Source organism: Antedon mediterranea, chromosome 6, assembly GCF_964355755.1.
Source record: "Antedon mediterranea chromosome 6, ecAntMedi1.1, whole genome shotgun sequence".
NCBI classification, from domain to species: Eukaryota; Metazoa; Echinodermata; class Crinoidea; order Comatulida; family Antedonidae; genus Antedon; species Antedon mediterranea.
In genome coordinates, this window is record NC_092675.1 from 2,409,426 (window position 1) to 2,427,656 (window position 18,231).

At 35.2% G+C, this 18,231-nt stretch overlaps 1 protein-coding gene across 2 annotated transcripts; it reads right to left on the reverse strand.

Moving 5' to 3' along the window:
• Nucleotides 1-973: 973 nt before the first annotated feature.
• LOC140052311 (dual oxidase 2-like) lies at nucleotides 974-17,390 on the reverse strand. 2 transcript variants are annotated; one of them, XM_072097810.1, is made up of 30 exons: nucleotides 17,186-17,390; nucleotides 15,710-15,796; nucleotides 15,194-15,370; nucleotides 13,323-13,433; nucleotides 12,974-13,135; nucleotides 12,490-12,671; nucleotides 12,130-12,352; nucleotides 11,721-11,893; nucleotides 11,415-11,490; nucleotides 11,153-11,249; nucleotides 10,817-10,931; nucleotides 10,312-10,408; nucleotides 9,955-10,142; nucleotides 9,613-9,794; nucleotides 9,245-9,363; nucleotides 8,774-8,929; nucleotides 8,189-8,308; nucleotides 7,693-7,898; nucleotides 7,091-7,505; nucleotides 6,687-6,780; nucleotides 6,252-6,542; nucleotides 5,832-6,067; nucleotides 5,487-5,717; nucleotides 4,916-5,059; nucleotides 4,456-4,737; nucleotides 4,041-4,270; nucleotides 3,722-3,880; nucleotides 3,303-3,458; nucleotides 3,019-3,147; nucleotides 974-2,342 (listed from the first exon to the last, which is right to left on the reverse strand). In XM_072097810.1, exons 1-30 carry the CDS (start codon nucleotides 17,238-17,240, stop codon nucleotides 2,220-2,222), a joined length of 5,016 nt encoding a protein of 1,671 aa, XP_071953911.1. In that variant the 5' UTR covers nucleotides 17,241-17,390; the 3' UTR covers nucleotides 974-2,219. The 2 variants fall into 2 exon arrangements, with proteins under 2 accessions (XP_071953911.1, XP_071953912.1); XM_072097811.1 differs by lacking the exons at nucleotides 15,194-15,370; nucleotides 15,710-15,796 and having other exon boundaries at nucleotides 17,186-17,388.
• Nucleotides 17,391-18,231: the final 841 nt, after the last annotated feature.

The following is an 18,231-nucleotide window of genomic DNA, read 5'->3' on the forward strand; positions in this document are numbered from 1 at the left end:
AAACGTAGGCCCCAACTATAATAAACTGAATTGACTGGTCGACAAACACATAAATTAAACGCATCATCACAATAATTGTTTGGTGTCGCCGAAGCTTCCATTTATTTGTTGTATTGGCTACACCCAGCACGAACCTCAATTGTCGACTGACTCGCACAACAACCTGTGCAATGTTTATATATAGTTAATTTGCATAAAGGTGTAACAAAGAACAATACAGTATGCTCTACTGCACAGATGTATTCACCTTCTGAACACCTAATTAAACTAATAATTACTAAAATTATAGCATATTTTTCTATATTTTTTTGTTATAATCTCGGTTTTATTGTATCGTCCTAGTTGACACGGGCTGGTCAAGCACATCAGAAGATGACAGTTCTATCACTTTTTCTTTTCCGCTACTCCCCTGTTATACTTATGGTTTTTTTTGTTATGAAGAAAGATTGAAAATAAATAAAATAATACACGGTGATTTAAATTTCTATACCAGCAAACTTTAGTTTTCAAACTCGAGCAAGTAACAGTTTGGTAACACAAGTTTTCCAAAGTTATTGTAGACTTAGACCGTTCCGCAACCTATGGGTCGCGACCCAATGTTTGATCGCGAAATTGTTTCCGATACTGAAACTTTTTATCAATTATACACCGATCTATATGCGAAATGTTCTCAGTTTTGTGGAATCTACAACACTGATTAGTTTACATTTTACATCTACAGTTTTTCCCTATGCCATTCACCATATTTTTTACGTGCGAGAGTACCATTTCCAGTCAGGGGTGTCATTTTGCCACAGGCCCCACCATGGGTAATTTGTGCATTTTTGATGTACTAGCAACAGGCTGCAGGTGGCAAAATGCCTATGGCTCCATTAAAAGCGACAAATTTTGCAAACAAAGGTGCGACATAACATTGAATAAAGAACAGGTGATAGTAAAAATCGGAAACAATGCACATTACAATAGCAGTACGTTTAAACTTCTGACAAATCTTTATTGAAATCCAGGTGATATCCTGTGTACCTCTATATAAAAATAGAAAAGCTATTTGTTGAAGTATTCAACATTTCTAACAAAACTCAAATTACAATGTAAAATGGGTGGTCTATAATATCAATCGAAAGTCATTTAATGACGTCGATTAGATTTAGAGACATGCGCATACCTAGTGCGCGCACATGGTTTGACGAATTTGGACTATAAGTTGTTGGGCACTGTCATTTCTAACCGGCGGAGCCTATATAAGTGTAAATATGATTGTGTGTCTTATGGAAATCAAACATAATATGGCAAGGAAATATATAAGTTGAATTGTTATGCAAGGTGAATCTGTAGTTTACTTATTGTACTGGAGAAGTCTTACTAGTAATAGGCTTAGTAAAATGCAATAATGTATTAGAATGATTAAATTAATACATTTGTAATTATTTACAATTCCTTAAAACCAAAGTTTACACAATAATATATATTGAACAAGTTTGGAACAAGTAGCCTATACATAATATGCTATATCCATCATTACACTATTACGATGTCTGTTATTACGTCATGTTTCCAGATATTTATTTTCTCTTGCTAAGTATAACCTCTGCCGACCAATCACATTTAACCAATATAGAAATTTCTATATATATACAGTCTTAAAGATTCAATCGTGCATTGTTATTCTTAACTACACGCCAATGAATAGCTACATGTTAGAAATGGTATATTTACATTACATTTTTCTTAACAAAAACTACAAAAATATATAAATTTATTTATAAATGTTTTCTATTAAGTTCCTATTTATTATAAAATTCGTTATTTTAGATCTCCAAAATGTTTTTTTTAAATGCAATGGTGTGATACGTCTCTTAATTAATTACAAAGTACATTTATGTTTGAAGAGACATTGTAGTTTTCAGTCATTATTCTAAATTATAACAGTCAAAACATTTTTTAGAAATAAAGATATTTTAAATTGTCAACACATACAAACGTTCAATGAAAGCAATCTATATAAATAAAGACAATATAAAAGGAATGTTTATCGTCTTTGTACACTTAAAGAACCCAAAACTTGTATCTAGAATTAACATTTTAAATTCACATTTAGATACAATATCCAAACATTGATCATTTGGAAAAGTCGCTTAACTTCAACTTTCACCCAAAACACGATACAATTTATTTATGGTAATGTATATTCAATGAATATACAACATTATAATTGAAAGTTAAAAGTTTTCGAAATGGTGAATAAATGCTGCGCCGTCAAATTTGTTCATTTCTACGCATGCGCTTTCAACACCATTGGTCATTCCTGGTGGTCCACAGCTAAACACGCCGATCTTGCTCACCTGTAAAAGAATATAGTCAAAAAGTTAATATTTTTTTCACATTTCCAAGTTTTCAGTTAATTCGAATTGTTTTCAGGAGCAGATAAAATGAAAAAGAACAGACATGCTAATTGTGAGAAAGAGCAAAGCGTTGCGAGAAGAGCAAAGAGTTGCGAGAAGAGCAAAGAGTTGCGAGAAGAGCAAAGAGTTGCGAGAAAGAGCAAAGCGTTGCGAGAAGAGCAAAGCGTTGCGAGAAAGAGCAAAGAGTTGCGAGAAAGAGCAAAGCGTTGCGAGAAAGAGCAAAGCGTTGCGAGAAAGAGCAAAGCGTTGCGAGAAAGAGCATAGAGTTGCGAGAAAGAGCAAAGCGTTGCGAGAAAGAGCAAAGCGTTGCGAGAAAGAGCAAAGAGTTGCGAGAAAGAGCAAAGAGTTGCGAGAAAGAGCAAAGAGTTGCGAGAAAGAGCAAAGAGTTGCGAGAAAGAGCAAAGAGTTGCGAGAAAGAGCAAAGAGTTGCGAGAAAGGGCAGAGAGTTGCCAGAAAACGGAAAAGAGTTGCCAGAAAACGGAAAAGAGTTGCGAGAAAGAGCAAAGAGTTGCGAGAAAGAGCAAAGAGTTGCGACTAGAGCAAAGTGCTAGTAGAACAAAGGATCATGGATAATGCACATTTACGAGTAGTGTGAAAGTATATGACTAGTACTTACATCTGGATGCTCGTCTTGCAATGAATTAAAGAAGGAAGGTAGATCTGGACGACCGAAATGAGTAGTAGATTGAAGTCCAGTGAATAGAGATCGATTGGCGATCTTCTGGAAATGTCTCTCGCAGATGTACTGTAAACAAAAAAAGAAAATTGACATAGGATGACGACAACAATGAATGTTAAAACAATATATTCAGTATAAAAGAGCTTTTACAAAACAATTACAATTTTAAAAGTCATGTTTATAAATCTAATTTAAGATTTTTAAGTGTTTAAAATACTTACCAGCATAGTTGTTCGTAGATCGAATTTCTGGTAGAACTGTGTAATAAAGATATGGGTGCTAACCAAATCAGTTGTGTCCTTCTCCTCGACCTCTCTGATGATGTCACACAGCCACTCATAATGCTTTTGGGTTCGAGTTACCCAGATAAAGTAAACCTATGAAGAAAGGAAATAAGTGAGAACAAAAACTAGGCCACTGCACATATCTATATTTGAGCAGAACTACAATGTGTATTCTCGCTGACAGAGGCTCATGTCATAGCATCTAACTCCTGATATTAACTTAACCTAATCTCTCGCTATACTGCATATGATAAAATGAGAAGACTTGATACTGCACGATGTTTAACGTCTATAGACGTGATACAGCGCGTGTATTGGTAGCTTTCCAACTATCCTTTATAATCTTTGGTTCTTACCTTTTTACAAGGGAATCTGGTGTTACTGCTAGCTTTGTTCACAATATCTTTCAAGATTGATGCAAATGGAGTGACACCAATTCCACCTCCTACAAGTACAGCAACCTCAAACTGATACCAATCTTGATGGCCCTCACCATATGGTCCGTCAATGTACAACTATAGATAAAAACAAAACATTTGATTATTTTTGTAGATCAAACAATTAGGCCTACGATTTATAACCTGTTATGTATGTTTAATTCATATAACTAAGACATAATGTGTCATTGTTACGTAATTCAATTTATATCTAGGTTTGACAACATTTTAGACATACCTTGGGGTATGGATGTTCACGGACAGTATTTGGATCATAGGTATGTCGGATGTTAGTTGTCCATGGTCCAACAGCTCGGATGTGGAGACTTAGATGGTCCTCATGTGGAGCAGACGTCAAGGTAAATGGATGGTATTCACCACTGCCTAGAGTCTTGCATGCAACACGTACCCACTGTCCTGATTTGTACTCGAAAGAAGTTGGTCGTTTGAACGTCAACGCTGTAACATCTACGAATAATGAAGAAATTGTTATGAAACAGAAGTAAAAATTGTTTCGTGTACCGCTACACCTGTATTAGGAACTGGACGATTTTATACATCCAACAAAACTGTTTGTACCTATCTGTATGCAAGGATACCTGTAGGCCTACCAAGACTAGATATAACGAGCCTTTGTTCTGAATGATACGTACCAGACGGTAACAGTTCTGCTTTGAAGACGGCAATCTCTGCTTTCTTTCGGCTGATGCTAACCAACTTATCAAGTGTAAACAAGATGGCGGGACCAAGGAAGAAGAACCAGAAGAATGGAGGCTGCACCAATCGACCACTTCCGTGTAGAACCATCAATATGTAGAATATAACGTACATATTATGAGTCAGCCAAAACAGGTTGAAGACATTTCGACGAGCATATTGGGTTGCAAACACGTACATGACACAAGCCAGGAGTACCAACAGAACGCCAGTAAAACCTGGAAATAAAAAATTAAATTTCACTTTCTGCATTTTCTTTAAATCGGAACAAAACGCAAACAATGTATCGTTCAAATCTATATTGCTCTTATTTGTATAACTACCCGGTTGTATTGCGTACAGTGCGCATACACGGTAGACTATCTTGACAAATTGTAATTAGGCGGTAAAACCTACCAGTAATAGTCTGCCAGCACCAGTAGTGAAACTTTGGAAGTACATGCGACCTGTGGAAGAAATCTCTAAACAGGCAGGTAAGATCGTTTGGAGGTTGACTGGCGATGTGATAGAAATTGATTCCATGACCAATTGTGTGCATCACTAAAAAATATAAACAATAAAATATTAATAATCAAACGTGATTTTGTATAAATCTCAGACAACTTAATGGCTTGGCTACTTTACGACGCGGTACTAGACTACATGCAGTCTAATAAAAACATAAGTATTACACCGTGGAACAGTGGCCTACATTGATTAGACCTACAATACTAAAGATATTTATTTTATTTTTGCAATTGATTGAAGTTTTATAACAGAAAGAAGAAAATGTATTAAAATTGGTGGATGTATAATCCAGCTTGGTACCCACTTAAACGCAACTCAAGGGCGTGCGCGCAACACAATTGAGTTGGCCAATCACAATAGACAATTCAAATACCTTGTGATTGGTCAAATTCCTTGTTTTGCGCTTAAGTATTGGCGTTGCGTCCAGGTGGAACTAAGATCCGAGACCGAAGCAACTTACCGGAAAAGAACAGTGCGTAAAGCGCAATTATCTTGTGCATTGCCAACGCTGAATCGAACGGAATGAATCGGTGCAAAAACGTCTCTCTGAGCCTTGTAATCAAGTTACGGCACATGGTGACAAGTAGGGACGAAAAGGTAAACATCATTGCACTTGCAGCTCCACGAGTCACAGTGACACCATAACCAGCAATACGACGCAATCCAGCAAATTCACGTTCAATCGAATAATCTATGAGGGAAATTGCAACATTTATAATAAAACCATTGACTCACACAATATAGTATAGTACTGTTTTATACATAGGCCTACAACTGCTATCAAAATAATGTTAATTATACTTACAGTAGGCTCGTTCGGCAAAGACTGCAGCTAGGACCAATGTGTATAGAACCAACCAGAAGATCTTCAGTCTTTCGTTTTCAATGAAGCGCTTCAATTGTCCAAATACCTTTTCAGAATCGGTCTTAGGGTAGGCTGCTTGTACAGTCTCAATCTGTACTGAGCGAGTCTGTCGACGTTGGATTCCTCCCTTAACGCCACCTCCCTTATTGCCGCTACCCTCTCCTTGTCCTTTATTACTGTAATTAGATAAGTCGATAAAGTGTAGTTGATATAACAAATTGTGAGTAAAATCCATTGTGTTTTGTATTAATATCTGAAGGCACAATAGCGGCGAACGTATTATGATGTGGATTTAGAAATATTTTGAGAAAAGAGACGCATTAAAATCGTATGTGGTATGTCTACTATGTTATTACTTACGCATAGGCTCTGATGATCGTTTTCTTAGCTCGAGATGGTGCGTTGCCACGGTGAATAACAGTTCCACGAGGGGCATGGGTTTTGGTCTCTTGTTGAACGGGTGCCGCTTCTTGACCCTGAATTTGTAAAGAGGCGTTACTGAGTTCTTCTTTATGTTCACCCATCAATTGATTGAAATCCTCCAGGCTAAGCTCATTCTTACTCTCAAATCCCGCGGAGCTGAACATAGTCTGCACTACTTGTTCCAATTGGCTTGGCTCCAGGTCAGCACTCACTACTTCCATCATAGACCTGGTGAGAAATAATCTATGCTTAGCAACATTTACACTACCGTATCTTTACATAGGATGTTCACGAACGTCATTGCCTCTAATGTTGAGTAAACATTTAGGTAATTCTGTTAAACAATAATAATCAATACAAACTATACATTACTTCAACATTTTCTTGAACTCTTCTCTCGTTAACATTCCAGAGTGGTCGACATCGTACATGTTAAACATCAACTCTAACTTGTCATCGGGATTTCCTTTAAAACAAATTATTTTTAACTACATTAATAAGGAAAAGAATTGTAGGCCTATTGATAACGATACACAATACAGTATTTCTTGACTGCTTACACAATCATAATCATAATCACAATCATAATCATCGATGTAAAATGTTATTGAAGATGTAATGTAGGATTTGGCTTTCACAGGATGTAACACAAAATTCCTCGATTGTGTTAGAACCAAAACGTTCGTTCTTTCAAAGTAGAAATCAAATGTATACAGTACTAAATTTCTACATTAGTTCACATAAGTCCGCATAAAAAGAACGAACAATATATTTACCTCGAGCAAATATCACAATAATATCAAGGAACTCTCTGAAAGATACGGTGCCACTGTTATCTTTATCCACTAGATCAAACATCTGATCGACGAAAACCGAATCGGATTTCATTGAGAGTGCTTCGGCAAATTCTTGTTTGGTCAGTTCACAGGTCAAAACGTCCTTGGCAATTTCTGATTTGAATTCGGTTATGTCGTCAGGATCAACATCAAGTTTGAAAGCCTGTGCAAAAGCAACTCGAAAGAAGCGTTCTAGTGTCTTTTGCCGTTGAACTTTAGTGTTGGCCATTCGCAACATTTCAGCCTGGTGAACTTCACGACGTTCGCGGCCTACACCGATAGCAGGGTCAGTCAAGAAGGACTCTATGTCGCTTATAAACGCATTCCTTTCCTCTTCAGTATCAAATTTCATAACCTGATAAATACAAAACAAAATATTACTAGAAGAAATTGTCTTTTTGTCGCTTTAATTTGGTTACTTCCAATCATATACCATAGTATATTGTCTAAACGGTTTGAGCATTTCGAACCAGAGGGATCTGTGGATGTGTGTCTAGTATACTCGACGAATGCACAATTTCAATAAAGAGTACGGTACTTACAAGATCATACTCCTTTTCTATAACAATAGTCATCATCTTTCGGCGCTGATCTGGACACACCAATAGGGTAATCTTTTGATGGATAGCGAGATCAATTGTTCGATAGGTCTTGTTTCCGCGATCATTTAGAACAGTTATAGATTTTCCTGGCCCAAGTCGTACGGCAATAGGACGCTCGGATTGTCCGTCTCCACACCATTCCCTCGCTGGAATAGAAAAAGGTATGATTTATATGCAATTCCTTACAAATATATACCTACTAATTAAACAGTTAAAATTGCTGCTTTTCATATCTGTGTATAGGAACTACTTATCATTGTGCGCGCATGCGGCAACATTGGGATGTACTTCCGCATTCGATTCTTCGATTCAACTTTTATGGGAGGTTTCGTAAATCGAATAATCTCTCAGAAAATCCCAGTACAAGTGTCTGCAAGGGCCCAGTTACATGTTCTCAATTCACCCACTGCTTATTGAGGTCGTCAACTATACTTACTCGAATAAAGTCTTGTCGTTTCCTTAGCAGATTTTCTACTCTTTCTACGCTGTGCTTTACGTGATTCGTTAATCATTTTTCTTCGGTTACGCGAAAGAACGTACAGAAGTACAACACACCCTACAAAATATAACGGTAACAATTAATAGAACTACAGTAATCGTAAAATCTGTAGCAATCCGAGATCAGAATTTGACTGAACTATGGCTGGTTACATTAATATACAAATATCGACTCGAATTTACAATCTCCAGATTACTAGCATGACATTCATGACTGCACTGATCAATAACTGTTATGGTGGTTAGTGATTTTTTTAAAGATTTCTTTTCCGTATTAGAAACGGCCATCGGATACGGTGATGTTGTATACCAATGGGCACATTCACATTAATAATCTTACATAAGTAAATACCTTCCATATGTATTGATCTAAGTGAAGTATTTATTATTTATGAACAGAAGATTATCACTGTATTTTTATCAAAACATCAAGGCTTTAACTCTAGTATTTTTGTTCTTTCGCCATTCAAATTTCCACAAAAAAAATCAAGCATTGCAAGTAAAATAACAAAAAAATGCTTACCAATGGCCCATACACCGGCTGCTAAAAATGTTAGTACAAACGACACTTCACTTCCTTTGAAATAATCAAACGTGTAGGGATCGGTACAATTGTCCAATTCATGCTCAGATATCGTCAGATTGAATGCTTCTACGGCTTCATCATAACATTTTTCACCTACAAAAAATATCGTAAATGAAACTTAATATTTACAAGAAAAGTGATCCGGTTATAAACCCATATTGACGGCGCTAAACGTAGCAGCCATCATACAAGTTTCTTGGAAATTTGTTTTTTTCTTCACTACTTATCGACGATTTGTACAGTAAAATCTATTGCTGGTTAATCTCCCAATATTCTAGACTCAAATGCCTTGATTTTCTGCATTTCGTTTACTTGTTTCAGTTAATTTACAAGTGGGTAATTTCATGACTGTATTGACTATTATGTCTGGTCCAGATTTCTACATTCTTAAATAAGGCTTCAGAATACCTTCATAGAAATGGAATGGATCCTTTTGAATGTCGCCTTCATTGATATCCGTGGCAAGTATCAATACATCGTGTATTGTAATATTCCATATGATTTCTTGTTCTTCTTTAGTGAATGGACTGTGAATAAAATTGTGGCCAACGGTAAGGATAACAAGCAGACTATTCAGAAGTATTTTACAACCTTTTCTGCAGAAGCTCATTTGTGCAAAGATAATGTTTGGAAAGTCTTTGGTTACAGACAAATGAAACCAATCATTTCAGCTCTCTACGCACCACAAACAAAATAGAAAATACGACAAGCTGGAAATTGCATACAAACATATAATTTTAATACAATTCTATTAATTAATGACAGCTATAACTTACCCTCCAACGTCATTTTCAAACCAAAATCTGTCACCATCACGAATTCTGCGAAATTGATCAAGGATTACTGTACGGAACAATTCTCCAGGTCCATTTTTAGTCGTTTCAAGAAGACCACCGGGCCAAATATCAACTTTGTTGATATCGCCATTATAGACATTAGCCAAGTTCTCGGTAAGTATCTAGAACATATAAGGGTAATTGTTGAAACTATATTAACTGTGTCACGAAATAGACATTCGTTTTTTTTCAATCGTTTTAGTTGGCAAATTTAGGCCTGCTTCCTATTCAGACGATATGTTATTTTGAAACAATTCCAAAATAAAAAATAAATCATCTTACCGAACATGGAATTGCTGCCTCCTGAGTATTGTTGCAATAAGGATTAATTTCTTCGAATGTTTTTCTGGCTTTCAATCCGTACGCTCTTCTAGCAGTGTTGTAATCAGGCAGACCATGATCACGGCCACGCTGGATATTAATTGCCATCAGATCACGACGAGAGAAGTCCAATCTACCAAATACGTTACCTAAAAGATCAATAAAAATAGCATCAAATCATTCAAACGTATGACATCATCGTGTCCATATGGTCACAATTTTGTCACACAAAGTTTGATGTGTGAACGCGGATTAATATAAAAATTGTCTAAGCACACGTGTGAGGGAACTGTTAGTGTGTGTCAGTATTGTACTTGCCTCTTAAATCTTCTAAAATGATGTTATCTTCTCGTTCACAGTGCTGTGAAGCCATGCCCATGAGGTAGCTTTCCATACCAGTTTCTCTTATAGGAAGCTGTAAAAAAAAAGAATATAAAATAAATAAGAAATAGAGTAGAACCTATCTGCTGTGATACCTGTCACGGGCATCCGTGAAACGAACGTTTGGTCCTAAAGGTGTCCCCTTAATAGGGGTTCCACTGTATTCCTTCAAAACAGGGTTACTGTGATAATATCTTTTTTTCTTTTTCAATGTAATATAATGGATACCATAGAACTGATAAAGTAGGAGTGTGATTTTCGGATTTTGAAAACAACGTAGATATGGTGTAAAAGTTAACACATCGTCAAATGTGTATTCTGCATTATGAAATTATTTTTAAGATTTGAGTAAATACAACGTGATCATAATGCTCCTATTACACACATGTGATGCTGTACCAAGGAATGTGTTTATGAACAGTATAGGCTACATTAAACGTACCTGTGGATTCCAAAAGGAGTTGCAGGTTCTTGTGCCAATCCTACCGATTGGCTTGTACTTCTCCGGTGTAAAACTAGAATCCTTTGTCGTTCTAAAGAAATCACAATCCTTATCTCTGTTGGAAAAAAAAACATTCGTGTTTCACACTTACCAGATATGTATATACTTTTCAATATGCATTACTTTATATACAGATCATTTCAAATTCTAAATTATTAATTTACATTTAAAAACAACATTGTCAAAGCTCTACCATTCATAGTTAAATAGAAGAATAATAGTTGAAACGCTTTTACGGTTCTTTGTGACGCATGTACCTACAAAGGCAACTCTTACCTTCTCGCAACTCCTGGTACAACAAGAGTATGGCCAAATCTCATTGCAGCGGACTGGAAAATGTGACTAACTTGTGGGTGAATATAAGGCTTATAACCTATGAAAGAAAGAAGAAGAAAACTGTTATGTTATACAATATATACAAATGTAATTTATTATGTAATAGTAATGTAATAATTATTCCATAAGCATGCACACTTGTATCTATTATTATTTTTATGGAAAATACAATAAATGTGAATGAATAGGTATATTAGCCTACCATCATATGCGTTCTCCTCCATTTCAGCCTCGTCCATGTTAAGGAATGCTGGAAGCCATTCATACCATACCAATTTCTGTGAAATTATTAGTTATACATTAATGTGTGAACAAAAGAATTCATTAAATTTATTAGAAAATCTAAAATTAAACACAAAAAAGTAGTCAAGCCAAGAAAATGGCTATTAGTTGTATGTTACATTGAACTGCATCATCCTAAGCATGCACAATATTCTATATAATGTTTGCGCAAACATTATTTGGGCGAGGTGAATATAAAACTATTATTAGGTTATATTTGGCATACCTGATATGTTCCGATTACCCACTTTCTTGCTTCATTGAAAATCATTTCATCATTCATTTTACCCGTTGTGTCTTCACGTTTAATTCTATCCGCCCAATAATTATGCCAACGAAACCACAAAATACCAAACGATAGTAGATATGGATTCTCGTCACCTCTTGGATTTCCAAGCTCTATATTAGAAAAATTGATTTGTATAGAAATTGGTATTTTAATATCATTTTAATCACTTAAAAAAAAATATCACTAATCATGCATTCGGTTATGCCTGCACCATGCCACCAAGAGAAGCACGTCAACTACGCGTTATTTCCTTTCTTTTGATTGGTCAATAGTTTTTTTAGAAATGTTTGTACTGGCCAAGACAATGCACTAAAATGAAGGCAATTGCACTTGCAATAATACTTACTGAAGAAACGCGTTACATCACGAAGAGTATGCTGGTCTGATTCTGCTGGTGGAGGAGGGTTTGCCATGGGAAGTCCAATTATGTTTTCCGAAGGAAACTGAGGTTCACCTCGATCCTCATTCGAAGCAAGTTTCCCATCTTTGAACGATCTTAGAGCATCTGCCCAAGCTTTGGTGGTACCGTAAACTAAACCTCCGTCTATCCATGGGGTGATTTCATTCAACTGTATAAGTTAATATCACTAGTTAGTTAGTATTTCTAAAAACATTGGGGTATCTGGGCCTAAACGTACAGTCCCAATTCTACTATAACGGACCACTCTGGGTAACAATACGTTTGATATAAAGCACAGGCATTTACCTGTTCTCTTGGTACGCTTGGATTGAAACCTGTATTCATATCATAACGTGATCTAAGAAATGGCATTTCATCCAGAGGAATGTATTTTCTGTAACGATGACCTGATGGAATTTTAATATTAAAATATTCTGGTGGACATCCGGCTCTTTGAGCATCAAGGATTTCTTCTACAACTTGCTGACCTGAAAGATGAACGGAATACAAATATTTTTTTCCCCAAAAGAATGAACGTAAACACAATGCAATTGTGTGTGATTGATCAACTGTCATGTTTTACGCAATTGTGTTGGTCCAAGTGGAAACCAAGCTTTAATACTTCCAACTTCTGAACCAATCTCTATACTGTATCTCAACATAAGGAATTATATGTTGATCAATAGGCAAACTCTGTAATACAGTATCACATGTGGAGCTTCAATTTGTTTCGATACCTACAAATATAGACAGTACTGTATCATTGTGTATTAAAATAATTTAACTATACCAAAGAATGTCATGAAAGCTGTTCTCTTGAGTAATGATCCACTGCCAGTTTCTCCTTTCATGGTAGCATCGCTGATGTCAAATGGGTTTGGCCTATCTGCTCCCGATGGATTGTATACACCATCAACATAAGCTGGAGGTACTCTTCTCGTCAGAGCCATTTCTAAAAACAAACATAAAACATTTAATTCACACGATCAAATACAAGAGCCATCTTTATCATCAAATGTGATGTGCCCATATATGGAAACGATGACGTCAAATCACTACCATATTTAGGCATATCACACTTTTTTTTGTCAAACTATTTTGATAATGTCACTAGAGTTTAAAACATTTACAAAAAATACCTGCGCCGCCCCAATCCGGATGAGCTAAGTTGTTGTACCAGCCATCGTAACCTTCGTACTCCGCAATATACTCTTCCTCCTCCGAATCATATCCATGGTCATCTTCGCCATCTAAAACAAAAATGTATTAAAATATGATAATTATATCAAATATATTATTAGTATTGTGATGAAAGTTACTAAAGTCATCAAGAGTGAAATTCACTCTTTCTTGATTAAACTAAACACTCCATTACGCATTGTGTTTATATACACGATGTGCAGACGTTCCCTTGTACAAAAATTAAGATGATTAAATCAATAATATAAGAAATCAACAGATAAATAAGATTATATAAGTATTCAATACGCAAAGCTATATTTAGCCTAACGCATCGGCTTTTTATTCTCCAGACTCTATGATAGATAATACATTGTTATAAACGCATGATTTTTTATTTCCATTTTCACCAAAACGAAAGATAGATATTATTTCCATTCCAGTAGTGTATTACATTATTTTTATAAGCATATGAATATGAACTGACATACATCCATAAGTATATAGGGCACATTTTAAGGTTAGCGGAAAGAAAGACGGTAAACACCAATATTAAAAGAGAATGTTTCGTTAAACAGGCAGTACCCAAAAGAAAATTAGCCATTATGAACTTAGCAACACAATGAAAGAATGGACAACGCTACGAAACATATTCTCTTTGCATATACATACATTATTATTAGCAATACACATACATTTAAGCATGAAATATGAATGCTTTTTATACATTATCATCTTATATTATACATATATTATATTATCATCGCCCAGCAAAACTCCGGAGTTTGCCAACACACACGTACAGACAAAACACAGATATGGGGCCTAAAGTCATGCAGCGTTTGCCCACACACCCATACAGACAAAACACAGGTATGGGGCCTAAACTCATGCAGCGTTTGCCCACACACGTACAGACAAAACACTGGTGTGATGCCTAAACTCTAGAGTTTTGCATTTTGACAACAATATATAATACTGTAGGCCTACAGTAGATAAAACTGTGGAAAAAATGAAAAGCGAAGCTTTAACAAACAGATTTATGAATAATATACCATGGACAAAATATTTTCCATAAATATATCAAGTAAAGTGACATCCTCTAAACTTCAATACGTATGTGATGCTATGTATAATTGATGTAAAGATGAAAATAAAGTGATACATTCATTGATTATCTTTCTTCATCGTTGGAGTTAGTATATTAATGTACATTATTATCTTCAATACATTAGTATGATAAATATATATATTCTCTTTATTAAAAAAATATTGACCAATTTACATCTGTGGCAAAATTGCATTAAAAAAATTGTAAAAAAAAACATTAAAAAGTGCAAGAATCAAAACAGCATTAAAGGGAAAAAATCTGGTAAAAAACACATACAAAGTTAAAAAGGCAAGAAATTTGTCGGAAGTTGGCATGGAGGGTAAAAAATTAGTGTGTTATAAATTAATTTAGTATAAGTATACCTTCTTTTGGGTTATTAATATCCTTTTTTTAAACACAATTACGAATAGGTAATAAATAATGCAAAAATTTGGTGTAAAACATTAGCAAATTGGATTATACTTAGTTATATTATTATACAGTATATTCATGTTCGAACCTGCGACTCGTTGTTTGCAGAGCAAAGCAAGTTTAACTTCACAATAGTACTGGCTGGATTACCAAATAAAAACCAATGTGTATGCGTACCGGATTTGTATACAATGTGTTAAGCATGTAGCGGTACGGTATGCTTTTAACTGAGTTTTACTAAAAAAGCAAGGATCATGAAATGATTGGATGAAAAAGCAAGCGTCCTAGAAGCATGGATGAGAATATTACCTCCTTGTTTTGTTGTTATTTCTGTTTGTTTTGTAGTAGACCTACTTTCAGTAGTAACGACTCCACTTTTAGTGGTGACGTCACCTTGAGTGGTGGCGTCACTTTGAGTAGTGACGTCATTTCGAGTAGTGACGTTACTTTGAGTAGACTGAGCCGATGTCGTTGCAGGTGGTGTTGCTATACAACAAACATTTTAAAACCAAACTATTATCATTGTTGAGTGTATCATAAACTCTTTTATTCTATGCCTATCTAAAGATAACAAGCTCACATCTTTCACAATGACGGAAGGATCATTATAAGTTATATCCTTAATAACTGTGAACCGTAAACAGGCAAACAAATTATTTTGTTGATTGTTTTGCCAACTTATGGCAAAGCTCCATTATCATCTCAATTATTTAGTAAGATCGAATTTTATAATATCAAAAAGCTGTAAATACAACCAATTTGTTGGTTTTTAAGACAAACAGCATCCTTAAGCAAAGCAATGCTTGTTTCTATGTGATATAATACCTGTGCTTCCTTGTACTACCGTAGTATAACTATCTGTGGTACCGGTTTTGGTCGTCGGATCTTGTAACGTTTGTGCATTGCTCAACACTATATAATAAAGGTGACGTATAGATGAACCATGGTTCATTTGTTAGTAGAGACCTACACTAAAGCTAGTTCTTTGTATATAATTACATGGGCTTCCGTTGATCATTGCAGTATTAATTTGTGCTACTGTACATACACGTTTAGTTAAATGTTAAGTGCAAGGCGGACATTCGCCCTGGTATAAAGTTACATTGCTGTAGGGTACCGACATCAATGTAAACGTAGCGTAATACTGGACCATTGAGAATCAAAGTTGACCCGCGCATGAACACGTGACCATGCGTTTTATCAATTTGTAAGCGCGCACGTTAAAGTACACCGTATGTTATACTTCTCTCCGAAAGTATGGCAAGCTGTTCTATCCACTTTTTAACATCTGAATTTAAATTAAGTGGAAAAAATCCCACTTAATTTAGGACTATAAGGTAATAAAACAACATATTCCACAATGCAAAAAAAAATCTATAAAAAACTTTAGTCTTTACGCATCCATGAGCGAGGGCGCTATATAGGCTATCTATTATCAAAAGCAGTAGGAAGTAGGGCCAGTAATACAGTAGACGAAATTAATTTCCGTTTCACTCGTTCTGACGTATGATCACGTACTTAGATATCACTCTAATCTAAATGATCAAACCGAACCCTTCTATCTGCAATGAGAGTTAAGGCACCTTATATGAGTTCCGACCTAAATGAGTCTACTATTGGTTTTGATACGGCATAATTTTATTTCAATCAAATCCACAAAATAATTATGAACATAGGACGTCTACCTAGATACCGTTGCAATACATGCATGCATATATACTTTCAGTTTTACAAACTGTATTGTATGGGCCTACTTCGTTTACATTATTATGCATGTATTATACATATATAAAATAATTATTAACATTAACAATATATAATTTTTACATTTATACAATTTCCAAATCCAAGTAAAATATACATTGAGAAAGTAAAAGTAATAATGAAACTGGCGATTCTATTTTTAAATACCCAACTCATCCTACATTAACCCCTCTCCCCTCCCTTACCTCATCTCCCTCTCAAATTCCCTCTACCGCATATATGTATAGTATGGTTTTCATTTCGTATAACCTCATCCTCTGTATTACGCAAAAAAATGTTATTGTAATATACCACTATATCCTATACAATTGTAGAGTACCAGGAAATACGGTAAAACTATCTTTTAACTGACTTCATTGCCGAAAGTCATAACAGTAGAGCAACAGGGGTCACATTCCTCCCAAGAATTAAATTAACCGTGCACACACACCGTTTGTAAAGCTAATTCCAATGATCTTTAAAATACCTGCAACTCACTCACAATGCATGACCCGTTTATTTGTCTTACTCTACAAGAATAAAATCAGTTTAACTTACGTGAACACGTCACTAAGAAGCCGAAGAACACTATGTGTTTGATGTACAACCTCATTGCTGAGGAGTAGTTAGTCCGTGTTCCCCTTTAAAATCTAAACGTCGACACTGCTTGTTTTGCAATACGTTCAGCGACCAAGCTAGAATAATTGTGATCAGTGAAATAATACTGAAAGCCCAGCCCAAGTCAATGCAAATGAGCAGCGAATACAGTGACGATAGATTGTTCTGATTCTTAATACTCAGTGGCTAACAACAATAGTTTAACTTTTTAGTTCCGCATAACTCCACTGCTATTCAATACCACCTATATAAAACACTACGTGTTCAAACAATGTTCATCCGCCAAGTATAATCTAGTCCGCGAGATAACGATATAGGACATTACATCACAGGACTTTATTAATTGATGATACAATGGAAAATTAATAATAAATTATATCAACATAAATAAAAATTATATTTTGTATATTCTAGATGACAAGACAATTAATCAATCCGTAATTCCATAGGTCACTTTAAAACAAATAATTTAAAAAACGAGCACTGATAGCAGTTACATTTGCATAATAGTTAATGATGTAAAGTTTTTTTGCAAACAATTTCTAGGCACGAAGAAGTGTGCATCCTACAATCAGGTAGTTGCTCCCAGGTGATCTTACTATTTATTATTACGGTGACGTTAGACGTTTGAAACCCTCCTGTCACTAGACAATTTTTAATTTCCAGTTACACTGGATGGATTACACGACCCTTACAATTATTTTTCATTAATTGAATAATAATATACTCTAATAATGACAATAAACAAATGAAATCGATAATCGAAAATAATCTAGTATGCATAATTACTAATTTAAAGGAATCATCAATTGTACAATCAACATTACGTTACTAGATTTTGGTTTTGACAGAACAGCAAATAATGATATTACTGGGATAAAAAACTGGATATTTAACCATGGTAATATTGCAAGACATAGAAGAATGCAGTAATAACAATTATCATTTTGAATCATTCAGTATTGGGACAATAGGAACCAGTCAGT

Bases quoted from the DNA above. Each gene is read 5' to 3' on its own strand.
- LOC140052311 (XM_072097810.1), bottom strand. From the start codon at position 17,240: ATGAGGTTGTACATCAAACACATAGTGTTCTTCGGCTTCTTAGTGACG. The intron at 7,899-8,188 runs GTAAGTATAGTT...TTTCTATTCCAG, and splicing joins AACGACAAGACTTTATTCGA to CGAGGGAATGGTGTGGAGAC. The intron at 6,781-7,090 runs GTAAATATATTG...TTTGTTTTAAAG, and splicing joins TATTGTGATATTTGCTCGAG to GAAATCCCGATGACAAGTTA.